At 39.0% G+C, this 26368-nt stretch overlaps 4 protein-coding genes across 4 annotated transcripts; all 4 read left to right on the top strand.

Annotated features, from left to right (window-relative positions):
• The first annotated feature begins 10137 nt into the window (after nucleotides 1-10137).
• LOC138898785 (uncharacterized) lies at nucleotides 10138-10635 on the top strand. The gene has a single exon (XM_070184885.1). The coding sequence runs from the start codon at nucleotides 10138-10140 to the stop codon at nucleotides 10633-10635; it is 498 nt and encodes a 165-aa protein (XP_070040986.1).
• Nucleotides 10636-10777: 142 nt separating this feature from the next.
• LOC138898784 (uncharacterized) lies at nucleotides 10778-11383 on the top strand. Its single transcript, XM_070184884.1, has 2 exons — nucleotides 10778-10976; nucleotides 11061-11383. The coding sequence occupies exons 1-2, from the start codon at nucleotides 10778-10780 to the stop codon at nucleotides 11381-11383; spliced, it is 522 nt and encodes a 173-aa protein (XP_070040985.1).
• A 69-nt stretch (nucleotides 11384-11452) lies between these two features.
• On the top strand, nucleotides 11453-12253 carry LOC138898783 (uncharacterized). The gene has a single exon (XM_070184883.1). It carries the CDS (start codon nucleotides 11453-11455, stop codon nucleotides 12251-12253), a length of 801 nt encoding a protein of 266 aa, XP_070040984.1.
• Nucleotides 12254-20465: 8212 nt separating this feature from the next.
• Nucleotides 20466-21422, top strand: LOC104121534 (uncharacterized). Its single transcript, XM_070184882.1, has 2 exons — nucleotides 20466-20959; nucleotides 21050-21422. The coding sequence occupies exons 1-2, from the start codon at nucleotides 20466-20468 to the stop codon at nucleotides 21420-21422; spliced, it is 867 nt and encodes a 288-aa protein (XP_070040983.1).
• Nucleotides 21423-26368: the final 4946 nt, after the last annotated feature.

Genomic DNA, 26368 nt, shown 5'->3' with positions numbered 1-26368 from the left:
CATTCTTTCTATTCATCGTTCCCATTCTCATAGTCAAATACTTGTATTGTTATGTTTGTATCAAAGGGTATCACGTATCCTTAGAACCATACATAAATTTAACGTTATCCAATTTTTCGGGTAAGCAGTTTGGCGCCCACCGTGGGGCTAAGGATAACAGTGATTGTTTGATATAAATCTACAGTACACACCAGTTTACAACTTTAAATCAGCAATGACTTTACCTATCGACCATGAAGTCGTCCTTCAAGATGAAACCAACAACTTGGCACTCGGGGCCGGAAGTCCACTTGACGATGGCACTGAGGCTCGAATTGAAGTACCCAAAATTCGAGTCGAAGTACTATTGGATGTCAATTCACAAATAGCTCTGGAGGCGAATCAGCGTTCCGAACCGGAGAAAAGCATTCAAGGCGGTACTCGATCCGTAGCCCGAGACACCCATAACGCGGGGGAAATAGGAGCCAACTTACGTATGATCTTCGAGATGCTACAAGCCCAACAAGTAGCGATAGCCCAGTTACAGAGCCAAACTTATATACAAAGCAGGCCGGATTCCAATCCGCTTCGAGAAATCACCCCTAGAACGAAGCCCGCCATAGTGAAATCAAACGAGCAAGAATCGGGGACCACTTCCGAAATTACTAAATTGCTCGAGGAACTCACAAAACGAGTCGAAGCCAACTACAAGAGAGTGGAAACATACAATGTTAGGGTCGATCAAATCCCGGGGGATCCACTAATGATAAAAGGGCTTGATTCGAAAAAGTTCATACAAAAGCCTTTTCCCTGGAGTGCGGCCCTAAAACCAATCCCCAAAAAATTCCGTATGCCCGAAATTCCCAAATATAACGGCACGACCGATCCTAACGAACATGTCACCTCTTACACATGTGCCATCAAAGGTAACGATTTGGAGGACGATGAGATTGAATCCGTGTTGTTGAAAAAGTTCGGGGAGACCTTCTCGAAGGGAGCAATGATCTGGTATCATAATTTACCATCAAATTCCATCGATTCTTTTGCCATGTTAGCAGTTCGTTCGTAAAGGCACATGTTGGTGCCATAAAGGTTGCAACAAAGAAATCAGACCTCTTCAAAGTAAAGCAAATGGGTTATGAAATGTTGAGAGAATTCGTATCCCGATTTCAAATAGAACGCATGGAATTGCCACCGGTCACAGACGATTGGGCCGTACAACCTTTCACCCAAGGGTTGAACGAACTAAGTTCGACAACATCACGTCGGCTGAAACAAAATTTGATCGAGTATCCAGCAATAACTTGAGCCGATATACACAACCGATATCAATCGAAAATTAGGGTCGAGGATGACCAGTTGGGAGCTCCATATGGACCCGTGCATCAGAATAGGACAGCTACTAAAAACCAAAGGGAGATCGACAGAGAACAAAGGTCGAACAAAGACCGATATCAACCGTACGTCGCAGATCGGATGAACAACGGTTCAGCACGCAATACAGTTCGGAACAATCGAAGGATTGATCGAGGGAAAAATTCTCGGGGATTTATGAGCAAGAGCGGCTTTGATAAATATGCTGATCCTGTAGAAGCACCTCGGTTATCAGAGTATAACTTCAGTGTTGGTGCATCCGCCATCGTGTCGGCTATCGGACGCATCAAATACACTAAATGGCCTCGACCCATGCAGACCGACCCTGCCCAAAGGAATCCTAATCAAATGTGCTTAGTTCAAAAAATAATCAGAGTAGGGTATTATCGGATTGATATGGGCAAAGATGCGAAGGAATTTGTTCGTAAATCTGACAAATGTCAAAGGTTTGCACCAATGATCCATCAACACGGAGAGCAACTTCACTCAGTCCTATCCCTATGGCCGTTCATGAAATGGGGAATGGATATCGTCGGCCCTCTGCCATCGACCCCAGGTAAAGCCAATTTTATTTTATTTATGACTGACTATTTTTCTAAATAGGTTGAAGCGTAGACATTTGAGAAAATAAGAGAGAAAGAAGTTATTGACTTTATTTGGGATCATATCATATGCCGATTCGAGATACCCGCCGAAATAGTATGTGGCAATGGGAAATAATTCGTCGGTAGCAAAGTAACAAAATTCTTCGAAGATTGCAAAATAATAAGGATACTATCAACACCATACCACCCCAGTGGGAACGGACAGGCCGAATCAACAAACAAAACTATCATTCAAAACCTAAAGAAGAGGTTGAACGACGCTAAAGGAAAATGGAGAGAAATCCTGCCCGAAGTCCTTTGAGCATATCGGACAACGTCAAAATCCAGTACGGGGGCGACCCCATTCTCCTTAGTATATGGGTCTGAAGCATTGATACCAGTCGAAGTCGGTGAACCCAGTACCAGATTTTGATTTACGATGGAAGAATCAAATAACGAGGCTATGAATACCAGCCTCGAATTATCGGACGAAAGACGAGAAGCTGCTCTTGTCCAATTGGCCGCTCAAAAGCAGCGAATCAAAAGTTATTATAATCGAAGTACCAAGCTCTGCCATTTCAAGCCCGGGGACTTAGTGTTAAGAAAAGTCACCATCAATACCCGAAATCCGAATGAAGGAAAACTAGGACCAAATTGGGAAGGACCATATCAGGTTCTCGAGAACGTCTGAAAGGGATCGTACATGCTCGACATTATAAATGGCAAACAACTATCAAGCAGTTGGATTGTGTCACATCTAAAATGATACTACTGCTAAGGTACGACCCTTCCATATTCATTTATATTTCAAAACTGACCCCTGCAGAAGTCCGAACAAGAGGTAAGATGGATCATTCGCTTGAAAGCACGTGTTGCACTCTTTTTCCCTTAGACCGGTTTTTATCCCAAATGGATTTTTCGGCAAGGTTTTTAATGAGGTAACCAATGATCGTGTTGCACTTACAACAATATCCGAGGCCTTTGTACAATCGACCTCGAATACTGGCGGGGCATTAGCCCTCAAATATATCAAGTTCTGATGCAAGAAAGTTATTTCGCAACAACGGGGTTCTAGTAGGAAAAGTTGTAAGAGCCAAAATGGTCAAAACAAACCATGCTCATGTAGTTGGCCCGAACCCAGACGCGAAACATAAATACATGTATAATGAATTGCAAAGAAAGTCCTCCTCTTTACCGATATCTTATATCCATGAAAAATTCCTCTATTTGGAGATTTATTATGCAATCAGAATTAAGATAAACTAGATCACTAAGCCTACGGGCTACTATTATTATGAGTTCGAGCAAGCACTCACTCGACCATTACGCCTACGGGCTACATTACTTCGAGTTCGAATCATTCACTCGACGAATAAGCCTATGGGCTACGATTATTAGGAGTTCGAGCAAGCACTCACTCGACCATTACGCCTACGGGCTACATTACTTCGAGTTTGAATCAATCACTCGACAACTAAGCCTACAAGCTACTTTTATTTCGAGTTCGAGCAAGCACTCACTCGACCATTACGCCTACGGGCTACATTACTTCGAGTTCGAATCATTCACTCGACGACTAAGCTTACATGCTACTTTTATTTCGAGTTCGAACAAGCACTCACTCGACCATTATGCCTACGGGCTACATTACTTCGAGTTCGAATCATTCACTCGACGACTAAGCTTACGGGCTACTTTTATTTCAAGTTCGAGCAAGCACTCACTCGACCATTATGCCTACGGGTTACATTACTTCGAGTTCGAATCATTCACTCGATGACTAAGCCTACGTGCTACTTTATTTTGAGTTCGATAAAGCACTCACTCGAGCATTACGCCTACGGGCTATATTACTTCGAGTTCGAATCATTCACTAAACGAATAATAAGCCTACGTGCTACTTTCATTTCGAGTTCGAGCGAGCACTCACTCGACCATTACTTCTACGGGCTATATTTCTTCGAGTTCGAATCATTGACTCAACTAGTAAGCCTAAGGGTTATGTCACTTCGAGTCTGAAAAAATAATCAGTCATAGAAGACTACAAATTCCAAGTTTGATTAAATTATTAAGATCCTTGTGAAAACATTTGTAAGGCACATATAAAGTCTTCACGAAACAGAAGCAAGTCGGCCAAGTTGTCTATATACAAAATTGTCCACATGATTGATTACAAACGTAAAAAATTAAGAACTAAGCTTCCTGGTCATCCTCAGGGGCATTTGCTTCTCTGTCAGGCTCTTCCCCGTTCTCGGATATGCTCTTGCTACCGTCATTATCATCGCCATCAGAAGCCAAGGCTTCAACTTCAGCTTCGAGCTCTTTAGCCTTGTTTATCTCTTCAGTAAGGTCGAAACCTTGAGCGTTTATCTCCTCGAGGGTCTCCCTCCGAGACCTACATTAAGCAAGTTCGACAACCCATTGTGCTCGAGTGTCAGCAGTATCCGCTGCCTCTCGTGCCTCCATCTGAGCAGCCTCGACATTAGCCCGATACACGACAATGGATTTATTCGCCATAACTTTCGACGACTCAACCTACGCCTTGGCCTCAGCAAGCCGTGCTTCAAGATCCTCGATCCTCTTTGCTTGAGCCAAACCCTTTTGCTTGATGCTTCGAAGCTGAACATCGGCCGATAATAATTAGGTTAGAATGGTTTCTTTTTTCGCAGCCAGGCGGTCGATAGTCTCCTTCCACCGATTTCATTCAACTTTGATTTGATCGAATTCTTCCCGAAGTAACCCGATCTTTTCAACCTTTTGCTGCAACTGAGACAACGAAGGGTTAACTTCCATAGTTGAGTCGAACCCATACTTTAACAGAACGAGGCTCACCTGCTTATCGAGTTCGGCCTCTTCTTCACGAACCTTAGCCAAATTCGCTTGGAGGTCCTTTATAGCCTTGTCCTTTTGGATGCAAAGAAGCCACAGGGCGTCCCTCTCCCCCGAGACCTTCTGAATCTCGACCTCACACTGGCTAAGATCGACTCGAAACTTACTAATGGCCTGCACAATAGGGAAAAAACACAAGTCAAGTTTAGAAAAGCACAAAAAAACTACGTATAGTAAAATCATTACCCGGGTAATGAAACATTGGGCCTCTTCTAGTAGAAGAGAAGCGTCACCAATATCGGAAGCATCATCGACTCCAGTAAAGTATTCCCAAAAAGGGTCCCCTACACTAGAGCCTTCGCCCATATCGGGGGTCTTCAATTCTCGAGCTTCCTTTAACGCCTCCTCCGAAAAGGTTGGAAGGGAAGGCGAATGACCCACTGTCATAGCCCAAGCGAATCACTCGGGGTGCTCCGATCAAGACTCGGGATTGCAGGACCGACCCCGACTGGTACGGCCGCCATCGGCTCAGGAGCTCTGATGACCTCGATAGCTTTCGCAGATCGGATCACCAAAGCCGAGGCATCATCATCATCAACATCTTCTTCTTCTTCTTATTCTTCTTCTTATTCTTCTTCTCTCAGTCGTTTGACCGAGTCAATCGGAAGAGCAATTGCCTTCCTCCTCACCCTTCGAGTTTTGGGCTTGGGATCCTCTCACCGAGAGGCAGCTTTTTGCTTCTTATCTTTCCCCGATTTCGGGACCGGGACTTGGTTCTTTCTTCACCGCTCGAAGGCCTCAAAGCAGCATCCTTGGTTACACCTCCATGAAAGGAAATCGGTAATGAATGGAGCACAAAGAACACTTCGAAGGAAACGAGAAGTAAAACCTCACCATGATTCTTGGCCACCAATCTACCTTTTGCCAAATCACGCCAAGCGCGTTTGGCATAAGAAGAAGTCGAGGCTAACTTCCGAACCCAATCGTCGAGGTCGGGTACCGCTTGTGGAATCCAAGTGGCATCTGTATATCGGAGAAAGATATCAGAAAAAATCGGGAAAAGATACGAAAAGCAAATGAGAACCACTTATGGTCGAAATTCCATTCCTCGGGGAACTACATATTCTCTTCCAAAATAAGGTCACGGGTCCTCACCCGAATATAATGGCCCATCCAACCCCGATCTTTGTCTTCGTCGATGCTCGATATCAAAGCCTTCGATGCCCGACGATGAAGTCTGATTAGTCCTCGAAAGATTTGAGGCTGATACAATCGTATGAGGTGATTTAGGGAAAAATCCAGCCCCCCGGCTTTGATAGAGAAGAAGCGAAGTGGGATTACTATACGCCATAGAGAGGGATGAATTTGACCGAGAGTGACCTGATATCTTTTGCAAAAATCAATGAACACCGGGTCGATGGGACCCAACGTGAAGAGATAAGTGTAAACACTTAAAAACCCCTCCACATGGGTGATGACGCTCTCTTCGGGGGATGAAATTTGCAACACAACCTCGGAACCCCAGTTGCAGTCTTTCCTAACGGCCTCGATATGACCCTCCGTTATAGAGCACATGTACATCGACACGTGCTCGCATCGACCCGAAACGGATGAAGGATTCTCAATCTTAAAATCGATCTTCAGATTACACGGGCCGGGAACATAGTCGTGGATGGACGGCTCCACCGGCGCCTTGTCGCCGGATGACCGTGAAGAAGAACTTTCTCCTTCTGAGGTACAATTTTCAAAGTTTTGGCCATTGATATGAGAGGAAGAAAGGCAAAGGAAAGTGAAAAATTGACGGCACCAAAACTCTGGTGTAGATGGCTCTAAAGCAACGAAATAGAGAGAAAAAAATAAGAGAATTTGGAAGAGTGAAGGCGTAAAAGTGGTAAATGTCAGATGGAAGAGTTATTTATAGGCTTGCATCATGACGGTTCAATATCAGAGGTGGCTGATCACCGTCTGACAAGCATTAAATACCTTGAAAGACTAAATCGATGGGACAACTATCACATATGTCATAATCGATCCCTGTTAAAACGTCAGCTTATTACCCGATCGAACCGTCAAAAATCATATCGATTCTCACTGCATCCTTCATGAGAATCGAGGGGACTATCTGTATACGGTCAAAATAGATTTCGGCTTTCCTATGTTCGATCGAGTTCGAGTGGCAAGAAACCAGAGTAGGATTTTGGGAGTGAGCTCCAAAGACAATACAAACGAGCCTCGAGTCCGAATCGATAATCTTATCGAGCTCGTGACCAAATCGATCCGCAAGGCATTGCTTCGAGGTCGGAAATGCGCCACGCCCATCCCGAAGGTCGAACTCAAGCCAAGACCGAAGGGCTGACCCAGTAACGAGTTCGAGCCAGTATCGAGCTCACAGACAAGAACCGTTACAACCGCACCAAGAGAGAGAATCTTGGCGGGAATCGAGGAAGAGACAAATCATCATGGGTCCTCCACTATATGCTTTATTTTATTATTTTATTATAAATAAAGTAATGACCCTCTATTATAAAAGAGGAGATCCTTGTAAGCTATGAAGACACTGAATAGATTGAAACAAAAGATCTTTTCTCATATACAAAGATATCTCATTGTGCTTGTTTTACTTCATCTTACTCATTCTTTCTGTTCATCATTCCCATTCTCATAGTCAAATAATTGTATTGTTATCTTTGTATCAAAGGGTATCACGTATCCTTAGAACCATACATAAATTTAACGTTATCTAATTTTTCGGGTAAACATATATATATATATATATATATATACACGCAGTCCCAAGATGGTGTTTTGTCATGAATTTAGTATTGCAGGGTAAGCTAAATACCAAATATATGATGTTAATCAAAGCTATGTCCTTTGCAATGAAAGGGATGAATCTATTACTGTTAGGATCGGGAATCCGGGTAGTACGAAATTTAGCCAAACATCGGTATAATGACAATAACAAAGATAATGAAAGTTGATAACAACGACAGTTAAAGTAGATAAAGAAGACACAAATTTAACGTGGTTCAGTCAAAGTGACCTACGTCCACAAGCGGAGATGAGCAATTTACTATAAGAATAAGAGTACAAAAGAGAGTACAAAATTAGAGTAAACACTCTAATTAATCCCAAATACCTTAAGAGAATAACCTCACAAGATCACTCCAAAGAAAGGGTTCACACAAGTGCTTCCCAACACTTAACTCTCATACAAAACACTCTTAATAAAGGAAGAAACAAGAAATGAAGACTAAAGTCTTGTTGTTGTGTCTAAAATGAACTAATGGCCTTCACTTTTATAGGCAAAAAAGTCTTGACCTCTTAGGTGTAAAAGAAGAGATACAACTTGTACAAATGATGTCCAACACACAATGCAATATTTTTGGGTCCCAAAGAATATTGCCAACAAAATCTACACTTTGCAAAGATGCTTATGCTTATGTGAGATGGACTCCATTTGATAAAATAATGGCCATATTACAATTACATATATATCTGTTTTTTGAATGTAAACTGTCACATAAAATTTGGCAGAGGTTACTTCAATGGGAAGGGATAGTCAGACGCAGACCTGTGATGGAATGGAAAAAGAGATTGACTGGGCAACCAAAGAAATGAAGATGTGAACAAAGATTTTGGGGACGAATAGAGTAATTAGCACATATAATAAAGGTTAATGGCTGCTTATTCAACTTTAATAAATGATAAGAGGGTAATTTATGCGAGTATTAACGGATTTGGCGGCCATCTTTTCCTAGTTATAACCAGAGGCGGACTTACCTTAGGGTTAGAGGGGTCACCGGAACCCGTTAGCCTCGGAAAAAATACTGTAAATATATTTTATATATATTTATATATACACTGGGGACCCCTTAAATAATTTATCAGGCCCCCTAAATAAACAAAAGCAAGTTAGATGCGTTGGTTTTGTAGCATACTTAAACACTTTAGTTACTTGAAGGTTCCAAGTTCGAAACATGACTTCTGCACTTCTTCTATCTTTACTTTTTTTTTAATTCTTTAATACTTGTACAATTGCAAACAAATACACAATAGTCACCCTAAAGTCTTAACTTTTATCTTTTTCCAAACTAAAGAACAAAACCCACCTCTCTTCTCCAAACAGACAGCTCCACCCTTTTGCTAAAAAACAAAACCCTTTTTTCAATTAATCCTATTACCTAAAGTCTTAACCTTTATGCCTTTTCAAACTAAAGAACAAAACCCACCTCTCTTCTCCAAACAAAACGCTACACCCTTCTGCTAAAAACCAAAACCCTTTTTTAATTAACCCTATTTAGCTTCTGATCGAGCAGTCGAGCTCGAATCCGGTGATCGGCAGTCCGAATCGGCGACGACTAATGGGTTTGAGGCTCTTCTTCAACTAAAATAGTAAGTTTATTTGAGTAAAATCTTGAATTTATTTGAGTAAAATTTTGAAATTATTAAGTAAGTTTTGTTTTCTTTAGAAAATATTAACTTAGTAAAATAATTTGGTATCAATAATTTGCTTTCTGCAAAGAGTCTTAGAGCCAAAAAGTAAATGCCAAATTAATTTTGTAGGCATTTGAATATTGTGTGCTACTGTTATTTTGAAATATTCTTTCAGTGAAGTGTTTCTTTTCAAACAAAAACTTTGAATTAGGCCATTTTTTATAGACTAGAGTGAATTTTCGAACTTGTTTAATTTAATTAATACTTGTTCTCATAGTAGTTATACTAAGCAGTAAGCCTTTATTATAACTTGAATATAGGAAATTTTTTATTCACAAAGTGTCGTAGTATAACTTTAATATTTTTGCAGGGTTTGCCGTTTGCATATTACAAGACAAGATCAATTATATTATGTTTTGCTGAACTAAAAGCCTCTTCACTTCAAGGATAAAAAACTTCACAAATTGGTAAGTGTTCCTATTTTAAAGGGTATAATTTATCTATTTTAAATGTTGTGTTTTCTTCTTTTTTTTATAGAAGGGGTGTGATTGAGTGATTCCCCAATTGTATTTTCTTAGTGTTGTTCTTGATAGAAGGGTTATGATTCCACTATTAAAAGTTTGCTTTTATTCTTGATGGACACTTAAATTGAATTGAATAATTGTTTTGTAGGAAGTTCTTGTTCTTGTAACTTGAGATGGACGTATTTTTGACGAGGTTTAATTCTTCTCAACCAAGTTTTAATTTTAGAGAGAATTCCTCCCGTCTAGTCGATGAATTTGATGTGGAATCACTAAATCCCGACCCCGGAGAGAGAATACCCATTGATAAATATAGCCTTAAAATACGAGATGAAGTGAGAAAATACTACATTAAACAAAGGCCTTGCCAACCGGTTGATTACACATTCCCTAAAACTTTATTCGAAAAGAAAATGCGTCAATTTAGTCCGGGTTGGTTTAAAGATTCAAACTCTAGATGGTTGGAGTATAGTGTGAAGAAAGATGCGGCATTTTGTTTATGTTGCTATTTATTCAAGAATGATTATGTCCATGGAAGCACGGGTGACTCTTTCACAAAAACTGGCTTTAGGGCTTGGAATAAAGCTTCGGAAAGACTTGCTTTACATGTTGGTGAAGTAAATAATCTCCACCATAAGTGTTTCAATAAGATGCTAGACTTGTCTAATCAATCTCAGTCAATTCAAGTTGCTTTTAACAAGCAATCCGAGAAACAAAGAAGTGATCACCGAATTCGTTTAAATACCTCAATTGATGTTGCAAGGTTCCTCTTGGAATTTGGATTGTCTTTTCGAGGTCACGATGAAAGTGAATCTTCCAAAAATAAAGGCCTTTTTCTAGGGCTATTGGAATGGCTTGCAAAGAGGTTTTCGGATGTGGATAGAGTTATTAAAACATGCTCCAAAAAATGATATGATGACTTCACCAAAAATTCAAAAGGATATTGTTAGTGCTTGTGCATAAGAAACTGTGAAAGCTATAATTGATGACTTGGGAGGGGATTATTTTGGGATATTAATTGATGAGTCCAAGGATATTTCACACCATGAACAAATGGCCCTTACTTTGCGGTATGTTGACAAAAAAGGCCAAGTGAATGAGCCATTTATTGGTCTTGTTCTTATTGGTGATACATCTGCAAAGTCATTGAAGGAAGCAATATATTCTTTACTATTGAAACACTCATTAAGTCCATCCAAAATACGTGAACAAGGATATGATAGAGCGAGTAACATGCAAGGAAAGGTGAATGGTCTTAAAGCTTTAATTTTAGAACAAACTCTATCGGCATATTGTATTCATTATTTTGCGCATCAATTGTAATTGACACTTGTAGTTGTGGCTAAAAAACATAAGGAGGTGGAAACTTTCTTTGCTATAATTGCTAACGTGTTGAATGTAGTTGGAGCATCTTTTAAGCGTAGAGATCAACTTCGTGATCATCAAGCTGAATTGTTGGAGAAATTGCTAGAGAGTGGTGAACTTCAAAGTGGGAAAAGATTAAATCAAGAGCGAGGGGTTCAAAGGCCAGGTGACACTCGTTGGGGATCACATTGTAGAACGTTGGATAACTTTGTTGTTTTATTTTCATCTGTTGCTCATGTGCTTGAGGTGGTTGAATGTGAAGGTTCTGAGGCTGATGATAGATTACAAGCATAAGCGTTTTTTAGTAAAATCAATGCATTTGACTTTGTTTTCTTGCTTTACTTGATGTTGAAAGTGTTGATGATGTCGAATGAGTTGAGTAAAGCTTTACAGAATAAAGAGCAAGATATTGTTAATGCCATGGTATTTCTTGACCTCACAAAGGAAAGGTTGCAAGTAATGAGAGAAGATCGATGGGTGTCATTGATGGATGAAGTCTCTTCATTTTGTGCTAAACATGATATTATGGTACCCAATTTGGAAGAATTATATATTCCTGGAAATTCAAAGCGTAGACCTTCTACTGTTACGTATTCACTTCACTTACGTGTTGATCTTTTTTATTCTGTGATTGATTTGCAGCTTCAGGAGCTTAACAGTCATTTTGATGTTGTGAGTGGTAACTTGCTTCTTGGTATGGCTATCTTGAATCCAGTTAATTCATTTGCAAATTTTGATAAGGAAAAAATAATGACATTGGCCAAGTATTATCCAGATGAGTTTGGCGAATTGAAGCTTCGAAATCTTAGTCACCAATTTGACACTTTCATATTGCACATGCGACGTGGTGTCCTTAGGTTTTCTGATTTGAAAGGAATTGGTGATTTGGCAAAAGCCTTGGTTGAGGCAAATCTTGCAGAGAGTTATTCACTTATTTATTTACTTGTAAAGTTAACTCTAATTTTACCTGTCGCAACTGCAATGGTGGAAAGAGTATTTTCATCCATGAAGTACATCAAAGATAAATTACATAGTAGTATTAGTGATACATTTTTAAATGATTGTTTAATTTGTTACTTTGAGAATGAAGTATTTACAAATGTAAGTAATGATGCTATTATTGACCGTTTTCAAAATATGAAAGCGCGTCGAGTTCAAGTATGAACAAATGATGTACTTTTGTTATATTAGTATCACATTGATGATATTCGATAATATTAGAGTTTGTATTTTGCTGATAAGTTATCATATAGGTTTTCATAGAGTTGCGCCGAACTTTATCACTAGTAATTGACATGTTTAAGACAATGGTGCCCCCGTCTTGCTCATATCCTGGGTCCGCCTCTGGTTATAACGTCCATGTTATAGAATATTGTTAATTAGATTTTAACTATAGCATATAAAGTAACCACGACTTAATTATTGTGCCCTGGTTTTGCCAAAGCAAACTAAATTAAGTTGTAGGATGACTAAACATAAATAAAAGTATCATGTAACATTAACAACTTGAGATGTAATCATAAATATTACGTGTAACAAGAAATATAAATGAGATACAAAGTATTGGATTAGATACATCATACGTGTATGATGTACGTATGTAGGAGTAAGCAAAGTTTTGTATATAAAGGTCACGCACCAAAGTTGGGTGGGACATGATTGACATATGATCTAAATTATCCGTCGAGCGAATCTTAAACTAAGCTGGACTATTAATCACAGTAACCTAATTAATTGCAAAGCAAGTCATAGTATAGTTATTTATTAACAAAAAAATAAATTTTAAGCCCATAGCTATGTAGTAAAATTGTAAAACTAAAAATGCCGATGAAGAATACCAAGCTAAGACTAAAGAGTATAATGATACCCTTTAAGCTAAGTATTAAGTAATGCGCCTATATAGAGTACTGAATAAGAATCTGAAATATATATATATAGCTTCGGGGCATACCCTGAAATACTAAATTAGTTTTAAATAAAATAATAGGACTGGATCTCCCACCGAAAAGAGCAGCAAGAGAAAGTCGAACAGTGAGCTGACCCTATCTCATCCAAAAAAAAACGAAAGCAAGTCCTCACAGTTAAGTGTCACTGACGGAATACCCAATAAGTCCTCATAAAAAGGCGGAGCGCCATCTTCAGGATTAAAACATAATAAGCAAGAAAACACATTTCACAGTAAACATGTAAATCATTTAATGTCCAAAAATTGAGACTATAAGTTGATAATTGAAGCTGAAGTTGGAAATTGAGTTATTTTAATTAAAATAATTTTTCTAAAAAAGAATTTTCGCACTTTAACCATGCGTATGTGAGATATGGCAACACGCAAGGGGAGGAGAGTGTAGGCTTACCTTCCCAATAAACAATAGCCACTATGAGCATTGGGTAACTAACCTTGCCCCTCGTACACTCACGCTGGGGGAGGTTGACTATCTCTCTGTAACGATCCGACCGATCGTTTTGAGCCATAGCATCTCGTCCAGTTTTTCGAGGTCTTGAGTGGCTTCATATTATATATTATGACTTGCGTGTATGGTCGGTTGCGATTTTTGAGTGTTCTGCGATTAATTTGGAAGAATATTTTTTATTTTAGAAGCTTAAGTTGGAAATATTGACCGAGGTTTGACTTTTATGAAAATGACTCCGTAATGATATTTTGATTGTTCCAATAGGTTCGTATAGTAATTTTGGATTTGGGCGTATGACTGGAATTGAATTCGAAGGTTCCTAGGTTGATTTGACTTGTTTTGCCGAAAGTTGGCAATTTGAAAGTTTAAAAACTTCTTAGGTTTGACTGTGGTTTGACTTTATAGCTATCGGGTTCGGATTTTAGTTTTGGGACTTGGAATAGGTCTGTTATGCTATTTGAAAATTGTCTGCAAAGTTTGGCGTCATTCCGAGTTGATTTGATAGGAATCAGACGCGTATTGTGTTTTTAGAAGTTCTTGAGTTTCAATGTAAAATTTCATGCATTTGGATGCCCGATTCGCGGTTCTAGATGTTATTTTGGTGTTTTGATCGCGTGAGCAAGTTCGTATTATATTTTTAGACTTGTGTGGATATTTGGTTTATAGCCCCGAGGGCTCAGGTGAGTTTGCATTTTGGAGTGTTTGGAAGAGTTTTAGTTTTGCTGGTTTTTGAACAGGTGATGCAGGTCTTGCAAATGCGAGATTTTGTTAGCATTTGCGACCTATGCATTTGCAAGGAGGGAGTCACATTTGCCAAGAGCATTGGGGTTTGTCATCTTCGCATTTGCGAACATTTTCTTCGCTTTTACGATAAGGGTCTGGGCTAGGCTGGATTGCATTTGCGATCATTAGGTCGCTTTTGCAAAGTGTTCAGTGTTCGCATTTGCGATAATATTGTCACATTTGCGACGTTAGAAGTACTATGATGGATGTCGCTTTTGCGATACCTGCCCCTGAACATAAGAGATAGAAATTGGGATTTCACCTCGTTTCCCTCATTTTTGAACCCTAGACTCGGTGGGAGGCGATTTGGAGAGGAAATTTTTATCTACAATCATTGGGTAAATAATGTCTTTGATCAATTTTTTATTATATTACATGATTATATATGAGATTTAACATTAAAATTTTGAGAACCAAAGTGAAATTTTGAGAAATTGTATCTATGTTTAGAAAAATAAAAAATTAGGATTTAAGAGTCGAATTGGATTTGGATTTTGAAACAAATCATATATATGGACTCGTAGGGTTATGAGTAGTCATGATCTAGATCCAAGTTTATACCGGGTGGGCCCAGAGTTGACTTTTGGGAAATTATATAAAGGTCAAAGCTTTGCTTATTAGAATTGGTTTCTCTTGCATTATTTGATGTTATCAAGTCGATTTTGGTTAGATTTGAGCCGAGCGGAGGTGTATTATAAAAGAAAAGCTATTTTTGAGTGTTGATTTTTCCTAATTGAGGTAAGTATTTGCCTAACTTCATGTGGGAGAACTCCCCCTTATGATTGGATTTGATTGTACTATTTGATTACGTGAAAGACGTGTACACAAGGTGATGAATGTGTACACGGCCTTATATATAAAAATTGACCGGTTTAGACTCTTAAGCTTCTTACATGCATCTAATTGAAGTGTCATATCATGAGATACTTTCCATTGTTAAGTTTACTCTTACATGCTATATTTGAAGTTGTTAGTACATGCTCTATCTAATATGGTCAAGCTTACTCATATATGCTTTAATTGAAGTTGTTACCTCTTTTATTGTCATGCTACCTCTTTATTTGTCGAGTTATTCTTAATTGAAGTTCAATTTATGTTACTCATTTTATTGTTGATCTATCCTTATTTAAAGTCGTTATTACATATTATCTCTTTCATTGTTGAGTTATTCTTATTTGAAGTCATTATTACAAGTTATCTATTTCATTGTTGAGTTTGTTCTCCCGTTTCATTGCGTTATTGTAATTCTTTTGTTGATCTACTTACAGTACTCTCGTGTTATTGTTGTTGTTGTTGTACTCAATGTTGTTGAGTCGTGGGCTATGTATTATTGTGGTATTGGTATTGTTATTATGGAAGTATTGTGTCATATGGGCACGTGTGGTGCAAGTTGTTATATTATGTTGTTGTGTTTTGGCACATGTGGAATTGTTGAAAGGATTGTCGGGGTATTTGCACGTGAGTTGTCCGTGCTATTGTTATTATTGATATTTGCACATACGGCGAGACAAGGCGGGCTATATATGTTGGGTGTGCGCATGTGGCGAGATAAGGTGGGATAATTATTGATGCGCATGTGGCGAGACAAGACGGGCATTTACTTTACTGTTGCGCACACGACGAGACAAGGTGGACTAGGTTGGGGATGAATTGTGATGGCTTGGGGGCATTGTTATCGATAATATTTGTCTGGTGGTGTGACTTTCTTGTGTATGTCATGCATACTAAGGGTTTTGTTGTGTTGTTTTCAATGTGTTACTCGGTGTCTCTGATTTTACCTGTTGACTTGAGTTGTGATAGTACACTTGCACAAGCATAAACCGTAACATGTCACCTATATCAGTTCAGGAGTATGAACCTTGATGTTTATTTATCATGTACAAGTATTATTGTATACCTGCTTTCTGTCTGTGGATTGAACTAATGGCACATGAGTTGTCCGTGCAACACGTGAGTTGTTCGCGCAACACGTGAGTTTGTTCGTGCTGTTGTGATTGATAAGGTTGGCACAAGGAGCCATGTGATTATGATTTTGTGATCTGGGACTCATAAATTGTGATTATGAGGTGTGGTGCCTCGAGATGATTCTTGCGTAAACCCTGTGATAGAACGATTAATTATTTGGTTGTCATTCGTTTCCTTAATTGGTATCGTTGGCACCTTAACTGTGTTATGATTACGTGTTGCGTTATCACCTATTTACTTCTTGTGGCTATTTGCCGTTTTCATTTTCCATTGCTAGCGTTATTATTGTTGCTCTTTCTATGTGTAACTGTACATTGATATTGTTCCTCTGTTAGCTTTATATCAACTATTGCACAAGTTATTATGTATAGTAAGTGTCTTGACTTGAATCTCGTCACTATTTCACCGAGGTTAGTCTTGATACTTACTGGGTACCACTGTACTATACTCATGCTACGCTTCTGCACATCTTTTGTGCAGATCCAGGTACCGCGGAGCGTGCCGATCATTAGTTAGCTGATTGTGAGCTGCAGCGGAGACTTCAAAGTATACCTGTCATTGCGTTCGGAGGCCTCAGAGTCATCTTCTGGAATTTTACTTTGTTACAATTTATTTCCATTCCAAACAGTAATGTATTTGATATTCTTAGTTACTCTTAGAAGAGCTTATGACTTCGTACTACCGGTTTTGGGATATTGTATATCTATTGATGGTTGTTGGCTATGTACGACATTTACTGGTTCATGTTTAATGGTTAAATGGTTTAAATTTGTTGGTAACTCAGCATGTGTTAGGCTCACATAGTCTTAGATGGAGATTTGGGGTCACAACACTCTCTATTCTGGATGTGATTACATCACTAACTAAATCTGAATTGAATACAAGCATCACAAACAATATCACAAAGCAAATAGTGATAACCATATAATTTTTTTAATGACGGAGAAAAATAACATACAAGTCATACTGGGCAATAAACATAAAATTTAATACTGTCACATTCTCATTTACACTATATGGAGTAAGAATGGGTGAACTGCGTATTAAATCACAAGAAAACCTTTTTAAGCATTTCATCAAACACATAAGTACATAGGTTTTACTAGCATCCCTTTTAGCAAGTGAGCCTTAACTTATATTGGCTATAGTGTTGTCCTGCTCTTCTAACATCCACGTGTTTTCAATAGTCCAAAGTATTCGGTTAATAAAGTACATGATAATCAAAACATGCTCTATAATCAATTTAAATAAATTAACAGATCTAAGGATATCCCGAATTTTCCATCTTGCCAGGGTTCATCTAATATGCAGTTTAAATAATAGATTTAACTTACAAACACCTCCTCATACTTAGTCTATGGTCGTATAAAAAGGAAGAATTGATCAGGAAGAAACCTAGGTTCCCCCTCCCAATCCCCCTAGATTGAAAGAAAATAGGTGATTAATTCTTGTTGATTTCATGCTAATTGACTTGGACTCACACAAAAATAATTAGAGTACTTAGCTGGGATAATTTAGCAAATCCTAGGTCGTTTTTCTCCTTTATAGCACTGAAACTTTGAGTTTATTCTGTTTTTCTGCCCGATGCCATGCAAAACGCATGGCTCTTGTTCCGGTCTTGGAACATTTTACAGTATTTTGTTTGTTTTGCATATTTTAAGTTACAATTTATCATTTACATTGTCAGATCGTATATCGATCCATTAACGTAACGTATTTCCCAACACTCCGTTACCCTCAAATGAATCTCATCCAATTGCAAAATGTTACGAGATGTTACAGTAAATTACACTCTCTATATTAACTCCAATGGATCATTCTTTTCCCGATCGCTAAAATATTGAACGTGGTAGTAAACAAACATCAATTTATCTACAAGTTCAAAGTTCAATTTTCTTTGCAGACAAGTCGTGATGATTATCTTTTTGCATTTCTCAAATTTCTGGTCAATGACATGCCTCTGATGAATCGAATCAGAGTTAGTTCAATATTTCCTCAGTCACAAAATGATGTCTTTATAATTATCATTTAAGAAGTCAAACAACTCTTTTTAGCTTCTGCAGTAAAATTATGATATTCGACTTAAAGTATGTATATTTATATGCATATTGCCTCGTATTTTACTCGTATTTCGTAAATTTCTGATGTGTAACGTAATGATTTGCGCTAATTAGTGGTATTTTTATGTTAAGGAATCATCCGGAGGCAATTTGGGACGAAAGTGCGCGAATTGAATTGAAAAGGGAAAGAAAAGGGAAAAATCCACAGAGTAGCGCCACAGGCAGTGTGGGGCGCTACCTGTGGCGCACAAAACAAAATCTTCCAGATGTCCAGCGCCAGGGCTAGCGCCCCACGCTACCCTAGGAGCTGATGACGTGAATCTGTCCTAGTTCACCCGGGACTCAGTTATTTCGACCCCAAGGCGCCCCCAACTCGTATAAAAGCAAACTTAAACCTATTTTGGCAAGGGAGACGCTACTTTGAGAGAGGAACAAAAGTACGAAACACTCAAGAGCATATAATTCATCAATTCTTCCATTCTTCTTCTAGTATTCATAACTTTTATGTTTGAAAATAATATTTTGATGATTGTTATGAACATGAGTGGCTAAGAACCTTATTATTCTGGGTTATGGGTCGTTCTTAACTATTGTAAATTGACGGTTGATCGTTTTACTTGATTTTATCATATTAATTTATTTATTCAATCTTGCACTTAATTATTCTATTGCGTAGCTAACAATAGAGTACTATCTACGAATTTATATTTGAACTCGAAAGTGGGAACTATAAATTGCATATAGGATTGAATAGAGTAAGTTCTTAAATCTGGGCATCGGAGAATAGATTCGTGATTAGGATAGACATATTTTAGTTGCCTTACTTGGTTATTTTTGCAGGAAATATACATGCGTTCTTGTCAAGTTTGATTCTATAGACATATAGTCTTAGGTTGTTGAATAGGCAAGCGATTACATCAACCTGAAAAATGCAATAGGGGAGACGTTAATCCCATAACCCTGGAATATCCCCATCTCATTGAATTCTTCCTAAGTATTTGTTTGCTCTACTTACGATCTTATTTTCTTATTTGCTTATTAGTTTAGTTCGTACTAATTTAGTTATAAACATCACAATCATCTTCGTCACACTCACTTGAGCATTAAATTTATAAATAGCTCAGATTAGGAAATAATTGATCATAAATCTTCGCGGGAACGATATTTTCTTATCACTTTATTACTTGCCGACTGCGTATACTTGCGTGTGTGTTTGGATCCCAACAAGATTTTGGCGCCGTTGTTGGGGATTTATAAATTAGTTATTTATCTGAAATAAGCTCTTATTTGTTTTTGTTCAGGTGTTAATCGGTTTGACTGTTTTTGACTCTATAGGTGTTCACCTTGAATGCTAAGAAGAAGTAACAGTCTGAATAACCTTCCTCCTCCTGATCCTGAACCCGAAAGACTCTTCCACAGGTTAAGGAGGGAGGCAGAAGAAAGAGCAAGAATTGCAGAGTTGGGTATTGTAGTCCACCCACAGCCAATCGAGATGGCAGAAAATGAAGAAAGACCGGTGATTGAGGCCGCAAGGACTAATCTCGCAAACATGACTCAGGGTATCGTGAAGCCTGATATAACTGGGCACTTTGAGCTGAAACAGTACATGGTGCAGCTGATTCAATCCACAAGACTATTTGTGGGGTTGTCAAGTGAAGATCCCTAAAGGAATATACATATTTTCTTGGAGATTACAGATACATACAACTATTCGAACGTCTCTAAGGACTATGTCAGACTGACTTTATTTCTCTTTTCTCTAATGGGGGAAGCAAAGGAATGGTTAAACAAGGAGTCCGCAAACTCGATCCACACTTGGGATGATCTGGCACTAAAATTTCTAATCAAGTTTTTCCCACTAAGAAGACGAAGGCACTGAGGAGCCAGATTCTTGGGTTTCAATAATGAGAGGGTGAGAAACTTCATCAAGCTTGGAAAATATACAAGAAACTACTCAGAGACTGCCCACATCATTGTCAGACTGATGAGGTATTGGGATATACTTTTGTGGATGGGTTGGACGAGACCTCCAAATTGAATCTAGACTCAGCTTGTGGAGGAAGTTGCATGCAAAAGCCGTACAATGAGATTCAGACTCTGCTCAACAATTTCACTACAAATGATCATAACTGGCAGGGTGAAGGTGACTCATGAAAGATGATAAAAAAGAGAGCAGCAGGTACCCTCGAGCTGGATGAGATGTCAACCGTGCGAGCAGAGATTGCTAAACTAAACAACCAAATGTCTAAGATGGAAATGGGTCAAGGGAATCAAATGCAACAGGTTCAGAGGTTGGCTATATATTGTGAATTTTGTGGAGATGGCCATATGAGTGACCAATGTCCGGTGAATCATGAATCTATCTATTATGTTTGCCAGAAAGGCAGAGGTCCAATGAACCAGAATAATCAATATGGGAACACCTATAATCCCAACTGGAGGATCCACCCGAATTTCTCATGGGGTGGGAACCAGACCATTCAGAATCAATACATGCCTCAAGGGAACTACAATCAGCCTCAAAATCCACCTCAACATGTAGAAGAAAGCACTAATGAAATGTTGAAAAAACTATTGATTGACAACCAGCAACTTCAAACAGATAATCAGCAATTGAGGACTGAATTTCGAAACATAGAGAGGCAGATAGGGTAGTTGGTTGCACAACAAAATACTCGACCTGCAAGGTCCCTTCCCAGCGATACAGATAAGAATCCTCAGGTAAATGTTGTAACTTTGAGGAATGGAAGAGAATTAGAAGAGGTCCCAAAAAGAAAGAAAGAACAAGTCACTCCTAATGGTGAACTAATCCCCAAAACTATGGGAGAAGCTAAGAAAGAAACCGAAGAAAGTGAAAAGACTCCGATTGCAAGGCCACCACCTCCTTTCCCACAACGATTGAAGAAGAAAAGTGATGACAGGATGTTCAACAAATTTCTTGATATGCTAATCCAAATTAAATTGAATCTTCCATTGGTTGATGTGCTACGTGAAATCCCAAAATATGCTAAGTACATAAAAGATATTGGGGTTAACAAAAGGAGGTTGACAGAGTTTGAGACTATGGCACTTACTGAAGAGTGCACCTTGAGAATTCAAAAAACATTGCCGTAAAAGTTGAATGATCCGGGGTGGTTCACCATACCTGTTCTAATTGGTGAGGTAGATGTGGGGAAAGCACTCTGTGATTTGGGAGCTAGCACAAATTTGATGCTTCTCTCAGTTTTCAGTCAATTGGGGTTGGGAGCTCCAAGGCCAACCACAGTTATATGCAACTTGTTGATAGATCTATTGTCCATCCCGAGGGGGTAATATAAGATGTGCTACTATAAATTGGGAAATTCATTATGCCAGCAGATTTCATCACACTGGACTATGAAGCTGATAAACAAGTCCCCATCATCTTGGGACAACCTCTCTTAGCCATCGTTAATGTTGTGATCAAAGTTCATGAAGGAAAAATGATCCTCCGTGTTGATAATATGGAAGTAGTCTTTAATGTATACATGATAATTCAGCTACCAAGTCACTATGAGGATCTAGCTATGGTATCTGTGATTGAAAAGGAAGAAGAAAAACGAGATGTGGGTGCATATCTGGATGACTCTTTAGAGAAAGCACTTATGTTGTTTGGCAGCATTGACTTGGATAATGAGGTAGAGGAGATGGTGCATCATCTGAATGCATGCGCTTATATCAAAAGACTGATCGATTTCGAGACTCTAGATAGACCAATTGGGCCACCCCCAAGCAGTCTATCGAAGAAGCTCCTAAATTGGAACTCAAGCCCCTACCCTCCCATCTTTATTACACCCATTTAGGTGTTGATGAAACTTTACCTGTTGTTGCATCTTCTGACTTATCTGTTTTGCAGGAAGAAAAGCTACTTCGCGTGCTTAGAGAGCACAAACGGGCGATTGGATGGGCCATGGCTAACATCCGTGGTATTAGCACAACATTTTGTATGCATAAAATTCTCATGGATGATGGGCACAAACTGAGTGTGGAACACCAACGCCGCTTGAATCCAGTCATGAAGGAAGTGGTAAGAAAAGAAGTCATAAAGTGGCTCGATGCAAGTATTATCTTTCGCATCTCTGATAGCAAATGGGTAAGTTCGGTACAGTGTGTACCTAAAAGGGGTGGAATAACGGTGGTCATAAATGATAATAATTAATTAATCCCAACTAGGACTGTCACCAGTTGGAGAATTTGCATTGACTACCGAAAATTGAATAATGCTACTAGAAAGGATTATTCCCCTTTCCATTTATTGATCAAATGTTAGATAGGTTGGTCGGAGAGAATTATTATTATTTCCTTGATGGATACTCCGGCTATAACCAGATCTCAATTGCACCCGAGGACCAAGAGAAGACTACCTTCACTTGTCCTTATGAAACTTATGCTTTTAAACACATGCCATTTGGGTTGTGCAATGCACCTGGGACTTTTCAAAGGTCATGATGACAATCTTCACTGATATGGTAAAAAAATTTGTTGAAGTATTTATGAATGATTTTTCGGTCTTTGGACCATCTTTTGATGAATGCTTAACGAATTAAAGTAAAGTGCTTGCCAGGTGTGAAGAGAACAAATTAAGTGTTGAACGTGGAGAAGTGCCATTTCATGGTACGAGAAGGAATTGTACTCGGGCACAAGGTGTCGAAAGAGAGGTTGGAGGTGGATAAGGCAAAAGTGGATGTAATTGAAAAACTGCCGCCTCCAATCTCTGTTAAAGGAGTCAGAACCTTTTTGGGAGATGCAGGATTCTATCGTAGATTCATTAAAGATTTATCTAAGATTCATGCTCCATTGTGTAAGTTTCTCGAGATAGATACACCTTTCAAGTTTGATGAACACTGCTTGAAGGCGTATGAGGAGTAGAAAAAGAGATTGGTGACTGCACTAACTATCACCGCCCCAAACTGGGGAGACTCTTTTGAATTGATGTGTGATGCTAGTGACACGACAATTGGGGCCGTATTGGGCAAGAGGAAAAATAAAGTGTTCCATTCAATTTAATACTCTAGCAACACTCTAAATCTAGCTCAAAGAAATTACACAGTCACATAAAAAGAGTTACTAGCAGTAGTATGAGCATTTGACAAATTTAAGGCCTACTTGGTGAGAACTAAAGTCATCGTCTACATAGACCATGCAACCATCAGGTATTTGTTTGAGAAGAATGATACTAAGCCTAGACTAATTCATTGGGTTCTTCTCTTGAAGGAATTTAATGTGGAAATCAAAGATCGAAAAGGGACAGAAAATCAGGTGTCGTACTATTTGTCACGCTTGGAAACTCGCGCACATGTTGAGGAAGGGGAAAAATTCAGGAAAGCTTTCCCGATGAGCAATTTCTAGCCATCACAGCTGGCCCAATCCCACGGTATGCTGACTATGTGAACTTCATTGTAAGTGGGGTAACTCTGTCAGAGTTATCTCCGGATGGTATGAGAAAATTCATGATGATGTGAGGCTTTATCTATGGGATTAGCCATTTTGTTTAAGCAGTATGCAGATCAGCTGGTGTACCGATGTGTTTCCGAGGAGGAGATGGAAGCAATTTTACTTGATTGCCATGCATCACCATATGGGGGCACCATGGTGGAGACAAAACGGCTGCAAAGGTATTGCGGTTGGGATTCTATTAGCCTAAGATATTCAAGGATGCACATGATTTTGTGAAAATATGTGATAGGTGCCAGAGGACGGGTATAATTTCAAGAATACATGAGATGCCATTGAAGGGTATAATTGAGGTTGAAATCTTCAATGTTTGGGGAATAGACTTCATGGGGATGTTTCTAGCATCAAATGACCATCATTACATCTTGGTTGCAGTTGACTATGTGTCAAAGTGGGTTGAGGCTATGGCTTTGCCTACGAATGATGCTAAAGTGGTGGTAAGCTTTGTGAAGAAAAATATTTTCACCAGATTCGGGACTCCGCGTGCTTTGATAAGTGATGGAGGTACTCACTTTTGTAACAAACTGTTGGGCAACCTCTTAGCTAAGTATAGGGTGAGACACAAAGTCTCAACTTCTTATCATCCGCAAACCAATGGTCAAGTGGAGGTCTTAAATAGGGAGGTGAAGCAAATTTTGGAGAAGACAGTGAGCGCAAGTAGGAAGGATTGGGCTAGCAAGCTAGATGACGCTCTATGGGCATATCACACAACATACAAAACTCCAATTAGCGCTTCACCGTACATGTTAGTATATGGAAAGACATGTCACTTGCCTGTTGAGATTGAGCACAAGTCATATTGGGTGATCAAGAAGCTCAACTTTGATATGGATCTAGCTGGAAAAAAGCGGATGTTGCAACTAAATGAGCTCGAAGAGTTTCGACTGCATGCATATGAGAATGCGAAGTTGTATAAAGAAAAAACAAAGAGATGGCATGGCAAACACATTTTGCATCGTGAGTTCGAAGCCGGTCAAGCCGTTCTCTTGTTTAATTCAATGTTGAATCTCTTTCATGGGAAGCTAAAGTCTAGATGGTCGGGTCCATTTGAAGTAATGTGGGTTACAAAGCATGGAGCTGTTGAGCTAAAAGACCCCGAGAGCAATGGCACATTTTAATTAATGGGCAAAAAGTGAAACATTATTGGGGTGGTGGCGTTTGGCATCACAAAACTTTGATAGACTTGGTGGATGTGTGAGGGAACGTGTTGCGTCGTACCGTGACGTTAAAGAAGGCACTTGTTGGGAGGCAACCTAATTTTTAATGCTTTCATAACTTAGTTTATTTGTTTTTTTTAAGTCAGAGTAGACTAGATTTTTTGTTTTATTTGTAGTTATAGAAATGATAGGTAGGAATGGTGTGAGATGTGTATAATGGATGTATTACGTGTTCGGGTTGGGGGATGTTTATTAAAAAAAAAAACTCGGCGAACTAGCGCTCAGGCCAGCGCCCCATGCTGCATGTGGCGGGATTTATAGATTCGAAAACACCCCCTAGCGCAAGGCCTAGCGCGACGTGCTGGGGGTCAGGTAAGATTTTTTTTTATTTTTTTATTTGTTTTGTTTTCTCTTTTTATTAAAGCTATTAATACTTAACCCTACCCAGATACCCGTTTATACTCATCTCCTCACCCCAAACCAATTACCCACTCTAATTAAAACAAACCTAAGTCCAAATTCCCTCTCTCTCTCTCTAAACCTGCATCCCTCTACTTTGTCTCTCTCACCTGCTTCTTTCTCTCCCTCTCTCAAGTTCTCCATTTTTTTTGCTTGCTTTCATCTGAAGACTCACATGTATGTCTTCTTATTCTTCCCTCTTTTCTTGTAGTTTGTAATTTCTTGGTGAGTAATACTACCTCCCCACCACAAAATGACCCCTACTCCTCAAATTTCGCCTAATTTGTTTTAGAATTTATATGCTATAGTGGGTAGCCTATATGTGAAAAATTGGTTGTTGAAATTGGTTGTGAAGTTATTTATTTCACCATTGTTGAAAAAAGAGAATAATACTTGATGCTTACCATGTGTTTGATATAATGCTTGACAAAAGAAAATTGTGTACCCATGAAGTCTGAGTAGCCGAGTGCCATGTTATGTGATGATTGGGCTAAGTTTAGGGTGTTTCGTGGTAGTTTTACATAATCTGAAGCTCGTGTTGCATGTTCGCCATACCATAATCACAATACCCACACCTTGTATCATATGTAATGTATCTTGTAGCCTTTTGTTATAAGTAGTTAGTGTATTATACTAGTTGTAGTAATTTGGACTCAAGTATTGCTTGCTTGCACTACGGCTAAGTCATGGCCATATTCGACTACTTGAATTATGCGGCATGGGGAAGTCCTGAGTACCCATCGCCTTATGATGCAATATTTGTGCACTTTGAAGCACTATTGTGAGTGGATTATATAGAGCCTTCGGTTTTAAGTGTTGGGTTATCTTTGACTCTCACGATGATATTGGGCAAATTAAGTGATTCATTCTCACATTTATTTTATCATGTGTAGGTTTCTATGGCTCGTGACAGTGCTACCAAAGGAAAAGGAGTGGGTAAGTCCTCTACTACTGCTCCCCCTCCCAAAAAAT

The sequence above is a fragment of the Nicotiana tomentosiformis genome, chromosome 9 (genome assembly GCF_000390325.3).
Source record: "Nicotiana tomentosiformis chromosome 9, ASM39032v3, whole genome shotgun sequence".
Taxonomy (NCBI): Eukaryota; Viridiplantae; Streptophyta; class Magnoliopsida; order Solanales; family Solanaceae; genus Nicotiana; species Nicotiana tomentosiformis.
This window is presented reverse-complemented; position numbering and strand designations above follow the sequence as displayed.